The following is a 20,233-nucleotide window of genomic DNA, read 5'->3' as shown; positions in this document are numbered from 1 at the left end:
TGTTAATCGCTCAGCGCAAACACACACACACTTGTTGTTCTATCCTTGTGGGGATCTAAAATGTATTTCAATTCAAAATCTTATCTTCCTTAACCCCTAAACCTTACCCTAACCCTAATTGTAACCCTATACCTAACCCCTAAGCTTAATATAGCTGTTGTCCTCGTGGGGACAAGGGCAATTTCATCTCACACACACGATCCCATCCCATCACATACACTCAAAAAAAGCAGAGTAGAGCGTTCTCATTTCATTTGAAAAATATAAAATTTTAATAAAGGCTACATCTCTTTATAATAATAATTACATTAATTAATTAAAGTACCGAGGCGTTTTTCCAATGGAGCTCTATAGAATAGAATGCATAATTTACAGTTTTAATACAGGTGGAACAAAAACAAAAAGCCATGAAAAAAAGTATAAAACAAACATGATTACAAGGAGATACTAAAATGGCATAATTATAAAATCTTTTGAACATAAGCCCCTTGTGAAAACCAAGGGAGTATCTTACCCTAACAACAGAGTAGTAACACGGTAAAGGGATCCATGTAGGCACAGCTACTGTACTCAGTAAAACACTACGACTTCCTCTCAAATGGCACCCTATTCTCTATATAGTGCTCTCCTATGGGCCCTGGTCAAAAGCAGTGCACTATATAGGGAATAGGGTGCCATTTGAGACGCATCATCGTAGTGTGTGTTAGCATCATAACCTCTTCCTCTGGCAACGCAGGGTTAACAAGACACACAGGAGACTGGTCAATTCGACACAATCAGAGGCGTAAATACCACTAACATTTGCGGGTGACAAAACATTTTTTTTGGGGGGGGGGGACTAGTCTCCCGAAGGCAGACATGGTCATATTCAATAGGACACGTATCAAAACCAGTTTTTCTAAACAAAATTAAAATGTGTGTTTCTTATTGGATAGATCCAGGAAAGGTAGTCGCTCCCTGTTTCAGTCAGTTTTCTTCCGTTCGTCCTAATGAATACACCCCAGATCTGTTGTTCTGCGCAGAAGCCTGGACACAAAACAACTTGAGCTTTGTTGGTATAGATTCATTTGGTGGGCTTGTCTATGTCAGGTGTAAACCTGTGTAAGCATGTTTTCTGCAATTTGGGGTAGTTTGGGGCTCTGGGCCAGTTCGAGGCTAGTGTTGTCCTAAGTGTGGGCTCTTTCCCTATGCAAAGCCTGTGCAACAAAACAAAGGCACTGAGACATGACAGACTACAAAGCTGTGGTACCTGTGCTACGCCATATTGGGAATTTAGTACAGGAAGTCACTGATTGATCAGAACAGAGACCTCTGCCACAGGATTAGTTGCCATGGCAGGAAAGGGGAGGGAAAACTCTAAATACTTTGCATTTGAAACATTGGAGACCACATCTCCCAATTCTCCAAGCAGCTTGTCCATCCACAGGACTATGGGGAGGGGGAGTGACATTTCAATAAATAATGAATAAACTCTTTAAATGTATCAACAAATCATTATATGTCCATCTGCATATACATCTAGGGTTGTTGGTAGAGGTAGGCTCAGATAGGGCACCAGTCCCAACTTTCACCTCTCGACCTTTCACCTCTAGCAGCCTCTCAGGTATCAGCAGTCCCCGCCTTCTCCCTCAGACAGTGGTCATTCAATTCACGTATAGTTTCTGGAACCCATCACCCGTAACCATGGTTACAGAGTAACCCATCCAAACCCATCCCCAAGTCCACCATTTTCTCCTCTTTCTTCTCCAAGACTAGATGTCTTTGTTAACTAGTCCTGTAATGGTGACTGTTGATGGCTACTCCTCTACTCTCTTCTCTCCATCCTTCACTGGCCAAGCATATTCACTAGAATCTCCAGTCCTCAGTTCTTAGCTTAAAGACTATCCGGTGGAACAGGGGTGTGAGGTGTCCATGGAGTGTGTTTGTGTGTGAGAGTTGTTCATAAAGTGTGTTTCTGTTATATATTCCTCTGGTAGTTCTGGAGGGGTATCAGTCCATCCTCTCCACCTTGCCCAAGATCTTCCCTTGGTACCTGGGCAGAACAGAGCTGTCGTCGCACACCTCCTCAAACACGGCTCCACACTTAAACTCATCACTGACCCTCTTGAAGTAGTACCTGTAACAGAGGAGGGGAGATAGGGGGTTAGTGACAACAGGTCAACCATCTGTACAGTACAGCCAACACAACCAGACCATAGAAGATCTGGATTACATGGAACAGTACTATTGAACAGTATGGTATCCAACACATACACGGTACAGCATCCCCCCCCCCCCCCCACACTTTGTTACATTACAGCCTTATTCTAAAATGGATTAAATAGTTTTTCCCCCTCAATCTACACACAATACCCCATAATGACAAAGCAAAAACCGGTTTTGAAAATGTTGCAAATGTATAAAATAAAATAAAACTGAAATATGACATTTACATAAGTATTCAGACCCTTTACTCAGTACTTTGTTAAAGCACCTTTGGCAGCGATTACAGCCTCAAGTCTTTTTGGGTATGACGCTACAAGCTTGGCACACCTGTATTTGTGGGGTTTCTCCCATTCTTCTCTGCAGATTCTCTCAAGCTTTGTCAGGTTGGATGGGGAGTGTTGCTGCACAGCTATTTTCAGGTCTCTCCAGAGATGTTTGATCAGGTTCAAGTCCGGGCTCTGGCTGGGCCACTCAAGGACATTCAGATTTGTCCCGAAGCCATCCCTGCGTTGTCTTGGCTGTGTGCTTAGGGTCGTTGTCCTGTTGGAAGGTGAACCTTCGCCCCAGTCTGAGGTCCTGAGCTCTCTGGAGCAGGTTTTCATCAAGGATCTCTCTGTACTTTGCTTCGTTCATCTTTCCCTCGATCCTGACTAGTCTCCCAGTCCCTGCCGCTGAAAAACATCCCCGCAGCATGATGCTGCCGCCACCATACTTCACCGCAGGGATGGTGCCAGGTTTCCTCCAGACGTGGCTTCCGTCTGGCCACTCTACCATAAAGGCCTGATTGGTGGAGTGCTGCAGAGATTGTTGTCCTTCTGGAAGGTTCTCCCATCTCCACAGAGGAACTCTGGAGCTCTGTCAGAGTGACCATCGGGTTCTTGGTCACCTCCCTGACCAAGGCCCTTCTCTCCCGATTGCTCAGTTTGGCCGGGAGGCCAGTTCTAAGAAGAGTCTTGGTGATTCCAAACGTCTTCCATTTAAGAATAATGGAGCCCACTGTGTTCTTGGGGACCTTCAATGCTGCAGGAATGTTTTGGTACCCTTTCCCAGATCTGTGCCTCAACACTATCCTGTCTCGGAGCTCTACGGACAATTCCTTCGACCTCATGGCTTGGTTTTTGCTCTGACATGAACTGTGTCAGACTGTGGGACCTTATATAGACAGGTGTGTGCCTTCCAAATCATGTCCAATCAATTGAATTTACCACAGGTGGACTCCAATCAAGTTGTAGAAACAACTCAAGGATGATCAATGGAAACAGGATGCACCTGAGCTCAATTTTGAGTCTCATAGCAAAGGGTCTGAATACTTATGTAAATAAGGTATCTGTTTTTTATTGTTAATACATTTGCAGAAATTTCTAACAACCTGTTTTTGCTTTGTCATTATGGGGTATTGTGTGTAGATTGATGTGAATTTGTATTTATGTAATCCATTTTAGAATAAGGCTGTAACTTAACAAAATGTGGAAAAAGGGAAGGGGTCTGAAGACTTTCCGAATGCACCGTATATTCAGCAAGACACATAATGAAGATAATGTAATGTGGATTCAATATGATCTGGTTTAACATTATCATTTAGATTCTGCGTGTGTGCGCGCACGTCTCTTCTCCTTCATTAAGCCCTACTTCTCCTACCCCAGCTAAAGGAGCCATTGTGCAAGGGGCCAGAGAAGACGGCCACTGAGGTCAGAGGTCAAGAGCTAGCCTCCCCCCAGCCCTTTGGACTCTGAGGGGAGGAGAGAAACTCCTGTGATCTACCATGCACCAACACCACTTCACGCTCAACTAACCCTCAGACTGAACCAATGGCATCTGTATTATAGGGGTGGTCTTTGATAGTCTCTGGTCCTACAGGGGCTTATTGGATATATTGGACCAATTCAAAATCCACCCATTTCCTCTAATTTCCTCAGTCCTGCCCTGGTACTGAGCTACTCCAGCTCCTGACTAACTGGTTATCATTAGGCCCTCAGTAAAAAGACCCCTTCATTTAAAGAAGGCTGAGATTTTGGGTGCCTGCAAGTCTGCCTGTTATAAACCCTGACTCCAAAACGCACATTAGTGCACAGTCAAACACACACACCATGTTCTCTGCCCTTCCCTCGGTGTGAGCTATATAGGAAGCTGTCCAAGGAAGGGTCCCGGTCAGACAGCCAGGGAGGGGTCTTTGGGGGGGGCCATCTGAACTAAGCGGCCAACCACCTGAGGGGGTCCTCGCCTCTTCCCATCAGCCATGATGACTACACTGGCCCTGTTAATGACCCCCTCTACCCCCCCAAAAACAACCTCCCTTCATTTTAGAGGAAGAAGAACCAGCAGGGGAGGAAGGGTAAGTGCTGTATACCTCAGCCATTAACTCTGTAATGGAAAAATGCCTCATTTTGTGTGGGGTGGTGCACGTTGTGCACCTTGGAATTCCTAAAGCTAGTGTTTTACAAGAGGGGCTGACAAAGTCATACAAACAATGCTCGTAAAGATTTGGGGAAAGTATAAAAAAACAAAAGGGTGTTCACTAATAAAAACCAGTCTCCATTTGAAACACAGGAATACTTCACTAAACGGGGGTGCAACGGGGTCTCACATACAGCTTCTATTAAATCAGAAAAAAAATTATACTCTGACTGGGGAAATAATCCATTGTTCTCTGGCGAGCCAAGTATGAACTGGGTAAATAAGAGGACATGAAAGAGAAACTAAGACAGCCAGATAATTGGAGCCTTATTTCTGAGAAGGAAGGGAGGGAGAAGGGGCTCTATCCTTCTCCCAAAAACTTCAAAGGAGCACGGATCTTATTTGCTCAAAGAGGGAACGAGAGAGAGAAATGGAGAGAGAGAAAGAGAGAACGAGAGAGAGCGCGAGAGCGAGAGAAATAAGTATTTCCATTGGAACATGTTTTATGTGGCAGAGAGTTTTCAGTGTGCAACATCTGGCAGCAATATTGTCTGGCAGGGCTGGGCCATACTGTTCTTTGTTGAACGCAAGCCATGTTCAAATGACCCAACTCCACACACCCCCCCCCCCCTCCTTCTCCCTGCTACTGCTATTAAAACCATAAGCTTTGAATCCCCCTCTAACAATGTGAATGGTTTGAGAAAGCGAGAAACAAGATAATCAACTACATAGACAAGAGAGAGTGAATGTACACTATGCATCCATGCTTTTCACGCCTAAGACCTAGGTTCCACATGACCTGACCAGGAAAAACTCTGGACCCGAGCTACAGGACCCGAGTGTTCCCTTGCTCCATGGCCTAAAAGAGAAACTGAATACGTGTGATGCATTACCATCATCTCTCTACAAACCATCATTCTGTACTAGTTATGAACCAATGCTTGACTCTTGATACCATTCTTGTAATCCAGAGCACATTGGAACAACAGAGTTATCATCTAAACTGTGTTGGAGACACCTCTAATAGTGACCAAGCCTGTAGTATCCCAAACAAGCGTGTCCGACATTTAACGATGCGCCATTCAAACAAACTACGCCTGAAATATGACTAATAAATATCCTAGAAAATGATGCCGATGCGCTTCAGTGCGTGTTATTCTATGTGTGTGTGTACTTCAGTGTGTGTGTCATTAAGGCAGGCTGCCTGATAGCATCAGTGAGGAATTTGCAAGGCTGGCCGTTTGTGTGAGTCTTTGTTGGTTGAAATGAAAGGGGCCGGGTTCAAAGGCGTGCGTATTAAGTGTGCCTTGCCATGGAAATCAATACCAGATGGGACCCAAAACACTCCCCACTTCAAATTCTCTTCCTCCCTCTCTTCTTTCCTTCAACCCCCCCCACCCCCTGTCTCTCATTCACTCCTCTTCCTTCATTTTAACCACAAACTCAGGCATATCTTTGCACACAACACACACACAGAGAGTATGAAGACAATGTGAGCATTCAGCCCAACAGAATAGAGTTGTGATAGAGTTTCTAATGACCCTACCAGCTAGGGAGGAGAGCTATGAAGACACTTTTTGGGTGCCCCCTTCTTACCAAGCTGATCATAATAGTGACCTAGTGTGTGAGATTGTCAGACTGTGTATATGTGTGTGTGTGTGCGTGCATTAATGTGTGTGTGTGTCCATAATAGCCTGTCTCCATACCTGTAGTGTCCCTTCTTGCGGAGCTGTTCTTTAAAGTGTCCCAGTGTGAGGCTGTGGGTCTTCATCCTCCTACGGTAGGGGATCTCCTCACCACAGAAGAAGTAGGTTACCTCTGTCTCACTACCCATGGCTGGAGCAACATGGCAGCCTGTTGCCACCTGCTGCTGCTGAACCCTGTTGCTCTCTCTCAGTCTGAGGGGGAGAGAGAGAGGAGAGATGTGTGAACACACTTTTACTTTCCCCTATATAAAACTATTATTAAAAAGCATGCTTGGTGGGTAGTAGCTGGAAGGGGACCAGGGCAGGAGCAAAGGCTGGTATATGATCTAGAGAGTAGAGAACATCTGTCTAGAAAGAGGAGAGAGAGAGGGGAGTGAACGACACAGTGTAACACACACCCGATGTTACCCAAGTCACAGGAGGGTGTGTGTGTGTGTGTGTGTGTGTGTGTGTGTGCTCTCCTCTCCCCCTCAGCCATGTCCAAGGCTTTGTAGCATTACATCAGAGGGAGGGAGGCTAACTAGGGCCTGTTCAGTTCTAGTGCTGCTCTCTGAAGGTCAGCCAATTCAGCACCATGAAAGAAGGCTCTGCAGTCATGGGGCAAGGACTACAACACACATGCAAGCTGCACACACACACACAGAGAGATCAGGGAGGCGGGAAAGAAAAAGAAGCAGACAAGGCTGGAACTTCACGTGTGAGTGACATGCATATCTTCCTCCCTCCCTCCTACACATATAATATCATGTTAGAGCACAGAGGAGTAGTATTAGAGTTAGAAAACGATGAAGAACACTGGAGGAGAGGAGGAGGAGCAGAGAGAGGAGGAGGAGTAGAGAGAGGAGGAGGAGCAGAGAGAGGAGGAGGAGCAGAGAGAGGAGAGGAGGAGGAGTAGAGGAGAGGAGGAGGAGGAGCAGAGAGAGGAGAGGAGGAGGAGGAGCAGAGAGAGGAGGAGGAGGAGTAGAGAGAGGAGGAGGAGTAGAGAGAGGAGAGGAGGAGGAGGAGCAGAGAGGAGGAGGAGCAGAGAGAGGAGGAGGAGGAGTAGAGAGAGGAGAGGAGGAGCAGAGAGAGGAGGAGGAGGAGCAGAGAGAGGAGGAGGAGGAGCAGAGAGAGGAGGAGGAGTAGAGAGGAGAGGAGGAGGAGGAGCAGAGAGAGGAGGAGGAGTAGAGAGAGGAGAGGAGGAGCAGAGAGAGGAGGAGGAGGAGCAGAGAGAGGAGGAGGAGGAGCAGAGAGAGGAGGAGTAGAGAGAGGAGGAGGAGTAGAGAGAGGAGAGGAGGAGGAGCAGAGAGAGGAGAGGAGGAGCAGAGAGAGGAGGAGGAGTAGAGGAACAGAGGAGGAGAGGAGGAGGAGCAGAGAGAGGAGGAGGAGTAGAGAGAGGAGAGGAGGAGCAGAGAGAGGAGGAGGAGGAGCAGAGAGAGGAGGAGTAGAGAGAGGAGGAGGAGTAGAGAGAGGAGAGGAGGAGGAGCAGAGAGAGGAGAGGAGGAGCAGAGAGAGGAGAGGAGGAGGAGTAGAGGAACAGAGGAGGAGAGGAGGAGGAGCAGAGAGAGGAGAGGAGGAGGAGGAGCAGAGAGGAGAGGAGGACCAGAGAGAGGAGAGGAGGAGGAGTAGAGGTGGAGGAGGAGGAGTAGAGGTGGAGGAGGAACAGAGGAGGAGAGGAGGAGGAGGAGCAGAGAGAGGAGAGGAGGAAGAGTAGAGGAGGAGGAGCAGAGAGAGGAGAGGAGGAGAGGAGGCGGAGGAGGAGGAGCAGAGAGAGGAGACGAGGAGGAGAGAAAGGAGAGGAGATGCGTACTCTTCTGTTTGGAGAGAAGCATCAGGCCCGGATCCAGGGGTGAGTGCAGGGCTGAGGGGGGACGGTACTGGACAGGGACCAGGGGGGGATGAGGCTGGACAGGGCCCACTCTGGACAGGCACAGGGTGGCTCTTCTCTCTCTGGAGACTGGATGTAGAGTGTCTGGTGGGGAGAACAGAAAACAATAGAAGAATGTTATTACAGTACAATGTGGTGGTACCGTCTCTTGCATCACACATATACCATCTAACCACAGACAGGTTTCAACACAGTAGGAATCACAATGGTATAGTAAAACAACTGATCAATGCATGGGAGTGTCAATATGCACACACAGGGACACACAGACAGCTTAGCACTCCACTGTCTACAGGGAAAACTATCACCAACGTTTTAGTGAAAGTTTCAACATCTTCATTGTAGTGTGTGTCCGGGGGGGTGGGGGGTGCGGCTCGTACCTCTGCTTGGGGGGTTTGGAGACGGAGGCCTCCTCTAGTCTGCGGCAGGCCTCCTCCAGCTGGGACAGGGTGTTGGGCGGGGGCAGTGGGGGCATGGCCGGGTCCTGGATGAAGGGGTGGGCGGGCTTGTGGGCACGGAGATGGGCGCTGGCGCCGCCGCCGCCCCACGTGTGTGTCTGGTTGGACGCCGCTCCGCCACCATACGCCTTCTTAGTGCTCTGGGTACTGTGGGGCAAAGACAAAAACAGCCAATCAGCATGGAGAATGGAAGGAAGTGGGAAGGGCCAATTGTGGGGAATGGTGTGAAACGTACTTTGCATGTACGTAAATGACTATGGGATGTGATTGTGAAACGAAGTGATGAGAATTTAGTTTAAATGTACTGAGAGGACTACAATAAGTAAGTTGCAATGAAAGGAAAACAAGTGATGGGAAATGTAGTTCTGAGGCATTGGGAGAGGACTACACCAGGAAGTGGAGAGGCTAGACTGCCCTACCTGTGGGGTTTGTGGTGCTTGCCCTGCCGGTCACTCTCCAGGATCCACTGCCACACGTTCTGGGAGCGGTCTGTACTGTCGCTGGGTAGCTGGAGGGGCATGACCTCACCCCCCTCTGCTGCCTCCTCCTCAGCCCCCGACCGACAACCCCCTCGAGACAGGGAACTGGAGCGTCCCATGTTGGACTCTACGGGACTACTGCCACATGACGCCATCTCCCTGCCCAGGCTGCGACTGCGTGGGTACGGGGGACCCACCTCCGCCCCTTCAGACCGCACGGGGCACAGACACAACACCCTCTGGGCCGCGTTTCTCTCGATCTGCTCCTTGCTCTTGGAACCGGCGTGGTGGTGGATGTAGTGGTGGTGGATGTGCTTGGTGCTGCTGCTGGGTCTGCCCAGGGCGAGGGCCCTTCCTGGGGTGAAACCTACCGAGAAGCCCCCTAAGCTGGAGGAGCCGCTGGAGGCCCCAGGTGAGACCAGGGGCTTGAGACCAGGGCCTCCACGGGAAAGAGTCCTGTGCTCTGGAGAGCGGGAGCGGGGCGAGTGGCGGGCCACGGTGGTGGGGGACTGGCAGCCAGGGGTCTTTAGGACGCGGGAAAGGTGGTCGTCCAGAATGGCCTGGGGGTCCTCATCGTTGGGGCCGGTGGGCAGGAGGGACAGGGGGTGGGGGGAGAGCAGGGGGGCACTACTGCCGGGAACCTCGGCCTCGTCCCTCTCCTCCTCCTACACACAGCGAGAACACAACGGTTAGGTTAGGAGAGATCTCAATGACAAACATGGTCAGGGAAGAAGAACGGCATTGAATTACACACCTTTTTTTTTTAAACCTTTATTTAAGGAAACAATTAGAACATTGCCATAGACCTCTTTCAGATAAGGATTCCCACATCTATAAATCCAACTACTAGTTCATCCACACAGACACACACCTCTTGTATCTGCTGCAGCCTCTCCTCCAGGGAGCTCATGGTCTCCTGCTCTCTCTTCAGCCGCTCCAGACGAGAGATGAGCTGAGAAGCAAACGCTGCCGGCTCCACCGGAGTCATCTCCTTAGGACATCTCCGCGTCCGCTACGGAGGGAGAGCGGGAAGGAGAGAGACGGAGAGAGAGAGATAAGACAAGAGTTAAAGGAGGGGTCGGTGTCTGCCTTCCACCTGAGCCCTCTCCCTCCCCCACTAGCCATCTCATCCTTGCCCCCCGTGCCCCCTCCACCCCTGGCAGTGCCCGCCCCTGGGCCTTGGGTGTGTGGTGGCAGTTGGTCACACTCCTTGGAGCCTGGGCTCTCTGCGTCTTCCCTCTGTAGTGCAACCAAGCCATCAGCGCTTCCCCTCTGAAGTCTGTACACTTCAAAGGGCCCTCGTCAAATATCAGACACTCACTAGGGGGAGGGAGGGAGAAGGGGGGAGGGGGGCAGTGGCTTTACATCTAGGAATAAAAAGTCACATATCGACAGGGGGGAAGAAGAAGGAGAAGGAAAGGGAGGATTAAAAGGAGGAGAAGATGGGGAGATGTGTGCAGGCAGAAGGGGAGGGAGAGAGGGATGGAGGGAGATCAGAGAGGAGCAGGGGTCATTTATTTCCCTGTTGCATGCTGGGCACCTCTGAGGTACAGTAGAGTCAATATTCCTCTTATGTGTGTCTGTTATTTTATCATTGTCATTTTTGCACTGGGGATTTCTTCTTCTCTTCCTCTCTTTATGTTCCTCCCATCTCTTTGTAGTAGAGATGAAGGGAGAGAAGAAAGACAGAGAGAGAGATAGTCTGTCTGCCCGGCCCATGCGTCCTGAGGCTCCTGCTGCATCTTGGGAATGGCAGCTATCACCCAATCAGAGGGGAAACAAAAACAAGAAGAAGAAAGAAGGAGAGAGAGAAAGGGAGTGTGAAAGAGCACAAAGAGAAGGAGAGAGAAGCTTCCATCTCGGACTCTCTTAAGAAAGCATACAATTGGGTGGAGAAGAAAAGGGGGTCACAAATTCTGATTCAACTAGCTACTGATGTTGCTAGTTCGGCCATCCCAAAACTCATTTTCCCATGTCTCCCCTCTCCAACTCTCTTCTTTCCTTTCTTTTGGCCTTTCCAAAGCCAGTCAGTTACCAACTCCCCCCTGACCCTCACATGACACACTCCAACTCTTCCCTCAGTTCCCTCGTTTTAGGGGAGAGGGGTGCAGGCTGAACGAGGGAGGGGGGTGGGGGTGTTGTGGAGGGAAAAAAGGGGGACAAGCGCTGTTGGAAGTTGTCACTTTCCTCTGCGCTTGCTCCATTCATCCTCTGATCAAAGCGCTGTGTGTGTGTGTGTGTGTGTGTGTGTGTGTGTGTTTGTGTTTGTGGAGGAGCAGCGGTTGATTCTAGAGCCTCCAGATAAAGCCGCGAGAGGGAGAGAGAGAGGGAGATCTCCCCCATCTCTCCATTCTGTGTATATTTGCATCATCAGTGTGTGAAGAGAAGAGACTGGGTCTTTAGAATGCACCGGATAAACAGCTTAGAAACAGTCTCCTGCAGACTTCAAGGAACCCAACAGGGGTGTGGGTTACACCAAAGTTAGCGAGGGGTGGTGTGTGGGGGGTTGAACTTGGACTTCTGCTTTGCTCTCAGATCTTTGTTGTTGTCAATGGAAGAAGTGGAATAGAGTTGGTGGTACTATACATAGAAGAGCAGACCTGAATAGCCCATGGAAATGGATGTTGCACTACTGAAAAGCACTAATAAGTGGGACATTGGCTATGTGTGTGTGTATACTTACAGGGAAGGCAGGTAGGGAGACTTGGCTGTTCATCCTCATGTTGCGCTGCATCTCTCTCTGCAGGTGCTTCTTGGAGCCCAGCTTGTAGGGAGGGATGCCATCTCTGTCAGGGAAACACACAGGATACACAGGTCAAACAGCCAATCAATCAGACACAGCAACACACACCCAACCAGGAAGCAGCTCATTGGACACCTAATAGCTATTCAATCACCCCCTATTTAACCCAGATAAAAAATTAAATATATTTCAGGTCAATTCTGAATCTGAGGTGTAGTGAGCAAGAGGTGAACATTGGATAGGGTTTCTGCTAGGGCTCAGGTCTGTGTGTCTGACAGAGTAGGGGATTTCATCTGCCCTAAAACTGACACTCATCTCCAGCCATGGCTCCCTGAGCAGTGGGCACTTCACCACACACCCCTGCACTTCCTTTTAACTGAGCCCAGAAAGGATCACTCAGCCCTCTCAGAGCGCTGTGCCAGGCTTTAGCTGTTAGCATTAATCACCAGCAGTACACACAAAGTTAGCATTAGCATCCTGCCATTGACTTGCCCTGGAATTACACTGAAATGACTAGTCTAGAAGCAAACTATACTGTTTGGAACGTGCACACACAAACCCACTGATCAAAGTGTCAGTCCTACAGGGGGGAAATTATCATAACATGTAGGCTAATAAAACATCAGTCAAATCTCTCCTCTCAGATCACCCTCCATATACATTCTGCAATCATAGTATAGGGCCTATCAAGCCTAGCCAATCCAATCCACACAGAGCTCTTAACCATGCCTATGGCTGACCTAGTCAAAATACAACTCTGTCAGATCTAGTATTGCCTTAAGGCACTTCGTTCACACCAAGCAACCTAGAGAAAAAGCCAGTGTTTCTCTACCGGGCCAGCCGAGCCTGCCCTATAAACTGCAGTGTCTCAGTGACCTAGCCTAGCCGAGAGAGTAGCGCACCCGCCTGCCGCTTGTCTCACTGCTGCTTTCAAAGCTTTGAAATCCCACAGTCATGGCTTTGCCCCCTCCCCTCTTCGAACTGCTCCAGTCTTCATTTGGCAAGCCTGCCTCTGATCTCCCCACATCAAAAGGCTGGTTTGTGAGATAAGGTAATGTTTGAAGTCTGCGCAGCTGCATTCCCCAGCTTCCAAGCAAATCCATAAATAAGATATAAGCAAACCCCCACCCTCTTTTATTTTCTTTATCTAGAAATGAGATTTAAATTTTGGGCGTGCTGCCCAGCCCTTTTAACCATCATAAAAGGGCTGGGCAGCACTGTCCCCTGTAACTCACTTGGTAGAGCATGGCGCTTGCAATGCCAGGGTTGTGGGTTCGTTTCCCACGGGGGGCCAGTATGAAAATGTATGCACTCACTAACTGTAAGCCACTCTGGATAAGAGCGTCTGCTAAATGACTAAAACGTATATGTAAAATAAAGACAGAGACATTCTAATCTTAAATGAGGAGAGCGTTTGTATGGCTTTGGAGGCTCTCGTCTCTGTCGTCGGGCTCAAAGTACGTGCAGGATACTAGGCCTGTACTATCAAGGGCCAGGCTCTATACCAGTGCTTTGATTAGGCCCGTCTGGATAGATACACCGGTCAGAAAGTTACAGACTCGTATCATAAACTCTTTATAGCTGCCATATTCTACTAAACCTTTTAAACCACTCCCTTGGCTGTAAAATAAAAGTTATTTCTATTCCATACAGGATTCTTTAGCTAGGTCGTGATTCACAGGGACTACGGTTTGCCAGTTAGCAATTCCGGTCATAAGTGTGTCATGAGACCAAATGACCCAAGGTCATCCTAAACAGCTGACTAAGATGACATTATTGTCAAAGATGGGTGATAATTGAAGATATCCCATAAAAGCTGTTTACCATTGAAAGAAAGGGTCACAGTTCCAGTCTACTTAAGGGGTGGCTCTCCCATAGGCACTAATGCATTAGCAGCTGGGTCTGGTCTACTTAGTTCATTGACTGTATATGAACCAGAGAAAAGGAGCTCATGAAATGTATTGCTTTCTCTTGCGTCTCTGATTACGGTCATGTGTCATGAGGAGAAACTACAGCCATGACTCAACTAAGACTTCATCTCATCTCTCCCACCATGGCAACACTTCTCCTCTAAACAGACTCCAAACATACTGTACTGGGGAATGGGGCTGGAGCCTGTGTTGTAAGGCTGGGGTCTAGGGCCTAAGGAGGGCTGGACTGGGGTGTAGCCTAATGGTTAGAGCCAAGGCTAGGCTGGGGATGAGGTCTAGATGCTCTCCTGTCCCTGGTCTGGCTCTACTCTGGCCAGCAGGCCTTTGAGGTGTCAGGAGGAACAGCCGGGCTCCTTTCATGCAGGGCAGGCTCCTATTCTCTCATCCCCTAGTAGGACTGTGTGTGTGTGTGGATTCGGGGTCACAAGAGGGTTCCCTAATCCTGACACAGTGCGAGTTCCAGGTGAGCTGTACCGAGGCCTAGAACCGGAGAACCTCCTTAGAACCCCATCAAAGAGGAGCTAGCTTCCGATGACAGGCTCAGGTTGTGCAACAAAAACTCTTTCCATACACTTTGAATAGTCTCCATGAGTTAGTGTTAAGGTTCCCATGACCAGTTGTGCCTCTCGCCCCCACAGAGACAAGGACAAGTCAGGGAAACCACAAACACTGTTCAGGTTCGGCTAATCAAAACTCTTTCCCAGAACGTTTCCAAACATTACTTCCCATGACACTCTCCCACAATAGTAACCATCAGTATACTCCAAACCAGAGAGGCTTCAGTCATTTCCCTCAGCAAACACACACACACTTTTTAAAGAGTTAACCTCTACTTACACACTGCTGTCGGTCATGGACATGGAGTCGTCTGTCATGGCGTCGCTGGACACCTCGCTGTCGTTGGTGCTGGTGGCGGGGGCAAACGAGCCCACATGGTACGGGTTGACCGGGTCCCCTCGCCTGTGGGACCTACACACACACAGGACAATGCAGTTTAAATACATGTTTCGGGTAGCAATAAATCAGATACACAAGAGTACCTTTCATATGTTTAAAACGGGGCTAAGGGTGTTCATTTATCTTCTTGTGAAATAAGTGTAACTGGGTTGTAGATATTTGGGGACCTATGCTGCCAAACTTGAAACTAGTCCTTTTGTGTGTGTTTTTGTGTGTGTTTGTGTTGTCACGTTACCAGTATCGTGATACTCGATACCAGATTTTCCTTGGCAAAAAAAGAAAACATGAAGCAGACTAAAATCTATGGTCCTTTAAAACCTACTTTTGTAAAATATGATGTGCTACAGCTTGCACAAATAAAACAAACGTGAAGCTCGGTGACAACATAAGGCTGTTTTTTCAACATTAGGACCGTGTTCCTCAAGAAATGTAGTCCGCTTCATGTTGTTTGATATTGATTCCTAGTATGGCGATACTGGTATCGTGACAACACCAGTGTGTGCGTGTGTCTCAGACAGTAATGACTTGAGTTCCACTACACACAGGGCCTGAGGAATGTGACAGGGTCTCTCTCTGGGGGGGGGGGGGGGCTTCATGCCCCTCCTCCCCTCCCCCTGGGGTGAGGGAGCAGGGGGGAGAGTGGCACAGCTGTGTGTGCGTGTGTAAGTAAGTAAACGTCTAGGGCGACCAGGACACTTCCCTCTCTGGACACCCTATAAGAGGCCTGCGTTTGAGGCTTTGGCTGCTGTAGCCCATTGCTAGTACTACCATAGTCATACTGGCCTTAAAACTGGCCAATCCCCCTCTCACTTTATTGGCATGGGAGCATATGTTTACATTGCCAAAGCAAGTGAAATAGATAAACAAAAGTGAAATAAACTAAACAAAAAAATTACTCTTGCTTCATAGCCCATCTCCTCCTGCTGTGATGCATTCTTGCCCCAGCAGAGGAAAATAAGAAATGGGGGAATGAGAGAAGAGGAGGAGGGGAGGGAGAGAGAGAACCTGAGCTCACAGCCAGGGCAGGGAAGAGAGAGGGGGAAGAAAAAAGAGAGGAAGCGTGAGTGTGTAGGGAAAGGAAAGAAAGGAGAGTAAAGGGGGAGAAGGGCCTCTTGTTTACGAGCAGCCCACTGGCAGGAGAGAGAGAGAGAGAGAGAGTTGGAGAGGGGTAGAGAGGAAGAGAGAGAGGGGCCCAGCATGACTAAAGCCATAGGCCCCAGCTCCAACCTGACCTTCAGAGGGGCTTGCAAACACTCAGGTATTTAGCACAGCTGGCCTCACATATTTCCCTCCCTCTCTCACCCCCTCATTCATTCTTTTGCTTTCTTTCATGAGGAGACCCCCCCCCCCCCTCCCTTCCCTTCCCAGTCCCCACCACAACCCCTTTCTGGCCTTCCTTTCCACTCTCTCTCCCTCTAAAGTACGCCTAGTCCCCACATCACAGCGTTTTCAAAAGGGAGAGATAAGTGGGGAAGAAAGAGAGAGTAAAAAGGAGAATGGGGAAATCAGAGGAGAATCACAGTGACAGAGAGACCGAGACAGAGAGATAAGAGAAAACAGCGAAAAAGAGAGAATGAGTCTGCTGTCGTTGCTCTGTGGTTTTTGTGAATAATCTGATTCAGGGAGAAGAGGAAGAAATGAGTTCCACATGCCAGGGAGAGGAAGCAGCTACAGAGGGAGGTAGAGGGGTGGCCCAGACTCCCTGTCAGTCTGATTAAAAACCAGAACAAGACCACCTAACCAGGTGATGGAATATTGGAGATCGGTCTGAACTGATGCCTCACTGGGATACGAACCCATGTCCTTCTTAATCCTCCTATGGGGCAGGCTCGGTTGTCAACACGTGTTCTTCAAGGTCCCTCCCCTATAGTGTGTTGCCAGATTCTATTGACACTTTCTAGCCCAATCAGAGCCTAAATCCAGCCAAAACCACTCAAAAGTAGCCCAATTCCCCTCCCTGCAGGCCAAACACCAGTCTGGCACCGGGGCTCTACAGCCTGATAGACTCCCTCTTTAGAAATGTTCAACTTAACTGGTCCGTCTGACAAGTCCACGGCCATTGATTCAGGACAACCATCAGGCCTTGGGTTGGGCATCATCAGCTGATTCAGGTCCTACTGCTACCCTCATCCATATATAGGCCAGCTAATCAATGGCTTGTTGGATTAGCACATTAGTAAGTTGTCATATTTCACTCCCATTCAGATAAGGTAAATACAATCTGTTTATATAGGAGCAGTAAGGGAAGGATACAACTGAGGTATGTATGATATGAATAAACATTCACCTGTAGCTATGTGGTCTACACTCTGCAAAACACCACTCCCTTTTCACTCATTGGATATCTGAGATGTATAAATACACATATGACCATGAATTCCAGATAAGTGAAACCAAACCACTGCTCTGAAGTGGCTCTGAACATTTCGAATGACTAGCCTACTATTGGTCATGTTCGAGATAAAAGGAGATTTATTCCCTATCCTTAGATATTGCCAAAGCAGTGTGTGGCTGAGGCACAGCATAGCAGAGCAGTGGCATCATGTATTATTGGCTGACAGGCTGGGGCCGAGGCCAGGGCCAGACGTGCTCTGTTAACTTCCCGTGGAAGACGATCCCTCTATCTGCGGAACTATTTCAAAGCTCCGGAAACCGAGGCGAGCCAGCAGAGCTGCGCGCCAGCAGAGGGCTGCACTCTGAGTCTAGAGAACAACATTTATCCTTCAGAGAGAGAGAGAGAGAGAGAGACCGAGAGGGGGAGAGTGTGTGTGTGTAAGGTATCTCATCTCCCACAACAAGCTAACACAAGCAAGGTGAGATGAAAACGCATCTGGAAACTGTCTATTTTGAGACAGTATATGCTCTTTTGATGTTATATCCTAGTTATTATCCATGACTTACAATAAAGAACCACTCACACTAGGCTAGTCACTGCATTCCCCAACATTCCCCTACTAGTTGGCTATAGTATGTGAAATAGGAAGGGACCAGTGTCTTACCTGTACCCCTTCTCCATCACCTCCACCATCCTCATAGACACTGTTGCCCTCAGCGCCTTTGCAGAAAGTCCAACCACAGAAGCCAGCGCTTTGGCTTTGAAATCATTACAACTCCACTCCTCTTCCTCATTCAGGGTGGGCAGGTACCCACACACCAGCTTCAGGCTACCTAGCCCGTTAGGGTTCACATGAGCAGGGTTCTCGCCCCCGCTCCTCACATACTCTAGGTAAATGTCCGAGGTCAAGAACATCTGGTAGGCACTCTCCTCCATAGTGGTCTGGATCTCGGTCTGTGCCTGGTCGAACATAGACGAATCAATCTGTTGCTTCTTGATATTATCCCGAATGAAGGTTTTGGTCGCAGGCTTGAGCTGCTTGGCCACTATGCTGCTGGTGTCAATATAGCGCTTGTAAATAGCTTTGGCGACTCGCAGCGTTTTGGTATCCTTGAGGTCCATCTGCCTGAAACCATTACAGGCGAACCAAAAGTCTAAAGTGTCGACGCATTTCTCGCGCTCCAGGAATGTCCTAAAAAGATGAGCACCATCTTGGTCCCCAAGAAGAGAATGCAACGACTTGGTCCACCGGGCTAGCGGCGAATCCGGTGAAGCGCTCCCCTCGGGTTCACCAAGTCCATCCTCATTCCTCTTCGCAGTGGAACCGGGAGGCGCGAGCAAAAGCGCTTTGACCGCGGTACCCTGGGGTCTCATCATGGCGAGTTTGCCGGGGTAGCACGGCAGCGCCTCGCCCTCCTCCCCCGGGACCGGGGGACGGGGAGCATCTTCTCGGAAGCTATTGGCGATATGGTCCGGTATAAGCGCTCTGCTCATGGCTCGGAAGGCAGCAGCAACAGAAAGCCTGTGTGTTGTTTGCCTCCTCTGAGCGCTACAGTAATCTCCTCACTCTCTCTAGTCAGCGGGGGAGCTTCTCTGCCCGTCTTCTCTCTGAAACAGAAGTATTGATCTAATCAAACTCAGATCCACCGGAAACTTCAAAGGCATACATGCAGTAGAAGTCTTTTCAGAACCTTTACAGACTTTCAGAGAGAGAGAGAGAGAGAGAAAAGAGAGGAATGGTGCGGCAGATTTACATAAATACAGACTCATCCGATTGTATTTGGCGTGCTCACTTTGACATATCCTAAATATCCAATGTTGGTGTTGAAAGTGATCATCAACATAAATTAACATGGCAGGTCAAAAAGTTCACACACGCACGGTTTAGCATTCATAAAACAGCCAACAGAGTGAGTGATGCTTCTGACGAGCTTGAGTTCCCATCATCTCGCTCCACTTCATTAACTGCATAGGAAAATTATAAATCCAAAATAACCCAAGACCACACAAACATCTGCTGGGCGGAAACACCAAGTAGCCTAGAAGGAATACAACACAAGTACAAAAGAGCGACATTTGTACGCAATAGCCTACCGGAGATCGATATTAGTGAGCCTGTGTTCTCGTGAACACCTCAACAATTAGCTGGCCATCAAGCCCAATCTGATCCTGAATACGCCGCAGCGAGCAACATGTCCAGTACACGACCAACCAATCAACAGACACCAATCCACAACGAGGCGTGCACGCCACTTTCTGCTCACTATTTGCTTATCATAAGCGTCACAAAACAGCGAAACGGTCAGAATGAATAGCCAGAGCGACCCCCAATTGTAAAGTGGTTATCCCACTGGCTATAGGGTGAACGCACCAATTTGTGAGTCGCTCTGGCTAAGAGCGTCTGCTAAATGACGTTAATGTGCCCTTGAGCAAGGCACTTAACCCTAATTGCTCCTGTAAGTCGCTCTGGATAAGAGCGTCTGCTAAATGACGTAAATGTAAAATGTAAATGACTACACAACCCTAAACATATTCAAGAGACAGACTACTAAACTAGGCTATAGGACATGCTTTGAAAACGTGATGGAAAGCATTGATATAGAACTGAACTTGCCGTTTGAAGTAGGCTAACCAAGATACAAAATGATAGAAATCAGAGAAACCGCCTACCAACATCATGAACCACAAATTGTTTTTTGTTTTGTTTTTTAAAAAGGGCCCCGATTAACAAGCTATGTTCCACGAGAAACAGGCTATAGACAGAAGCGGAGCTGACTACCGATGGCTGCTAACGGCTACATTGAAGCCTCGAGTCATCAGAGGCTGCAACAATATATCACCTTTCGAATTTGTAACAATTGCTTTGCGGCGAAAGCGCTACATATCGGATCACTTTCGAATCAATCGCCAAAATCCAGCCAACGAAATAAGACAGCCGAATCGAGATCCTCATTAGCCTACATCGCGGTTTTCAAATATGACTGCACCAGAAAGAATATACATGTGCAACTACCTAATTCCATAACGCCCGTGTATCTTTAGTGGGTAAAATAGGCTACATTGCTTTATCCAACGTCCAACCACACAGAAAAGTATTCAGATCTCATGGGGGGAGGAATTCCAAATACTTATGTCGTGATGAATAGTCCTCTGAAAAG

General features: G+C 48.5%; 1 protein-coding gene across 1 annotated transcript; it reads right to left on the bottom strand.

Annotated features, from left to right (window-relative positions):
- Nucleotides 1-286: 286 nt before the first annotated feature.
- On the bottom strand, nt 287-18,616 carry LOC311118576 (axin-2-like). The gene is made up of 9 exons (XM_084193368.1): nt 17,740-18,616; nt 14,621-14,752; nt 11,793-11,895; nt 9,981-10,121; nt 9,050-9,774; nt 8,553-8,777; nt 8,095-8,256; nt 6,306-6,497; nt 287-2,116 (listed from the first exon to the last, which is right to left on the bottom strand). The coding sequence occupies exons 1-9, from the start codon at nt 18,567-18,569 to the stop codon at nt 1,990-1,992; spliced, it is 2,637 nt and encodes an 878-aa protein (XP_084049494.1). The 5' UTR covers nt 18,570-18,616; the 3' UTR covers nt 287-1,989.
- Between the last annotated feature and the right edge of the window lie 1,617 nt (nt 18,617-20,233).

Source organism: Coregonus lavaretus (genome assembly GCF_964263955.1).
Source record: "Coregonus lavaretus genome assembly, contig: HAP1_SCAFFOLD_4797, whole genome shotgun sequence".
NCBI classification, from domain to species: Eukaryota; Metazoa; Chordata; class Actinopteri; order Salmoniformes; family Salmonidae; genus Coregonus; species Coregonus lavaretus.
This window is presented reverse-complemented; position numbering and strand designations above follow the sequence as displayed.

Bases quoted from the DNA above. Each gene is read 5' to 3' on its own strand.
- LOC311118576 (XM_084193368.1), bottom strand. From the start codon at position 18,569: ATGAGCAGAGCGCTTATACCGGACCATATCGCCAATAGCTTCCGAGAA. The intron at 10,122-11,792 runs GTAAGTATACAC...CTCCCTCCGTAG, and splicing joins TCTCCCTACCTGCCTTCCCT to CGGACGCGGAGATGTCCTAA. The intron at 2,117-6,305 runs GTATGGAGACAG...CCTCTGTTACAG, and splicing joins CGCAAGAAGGGACACTACAG to GTACTACTTCAAGAGGGTCA.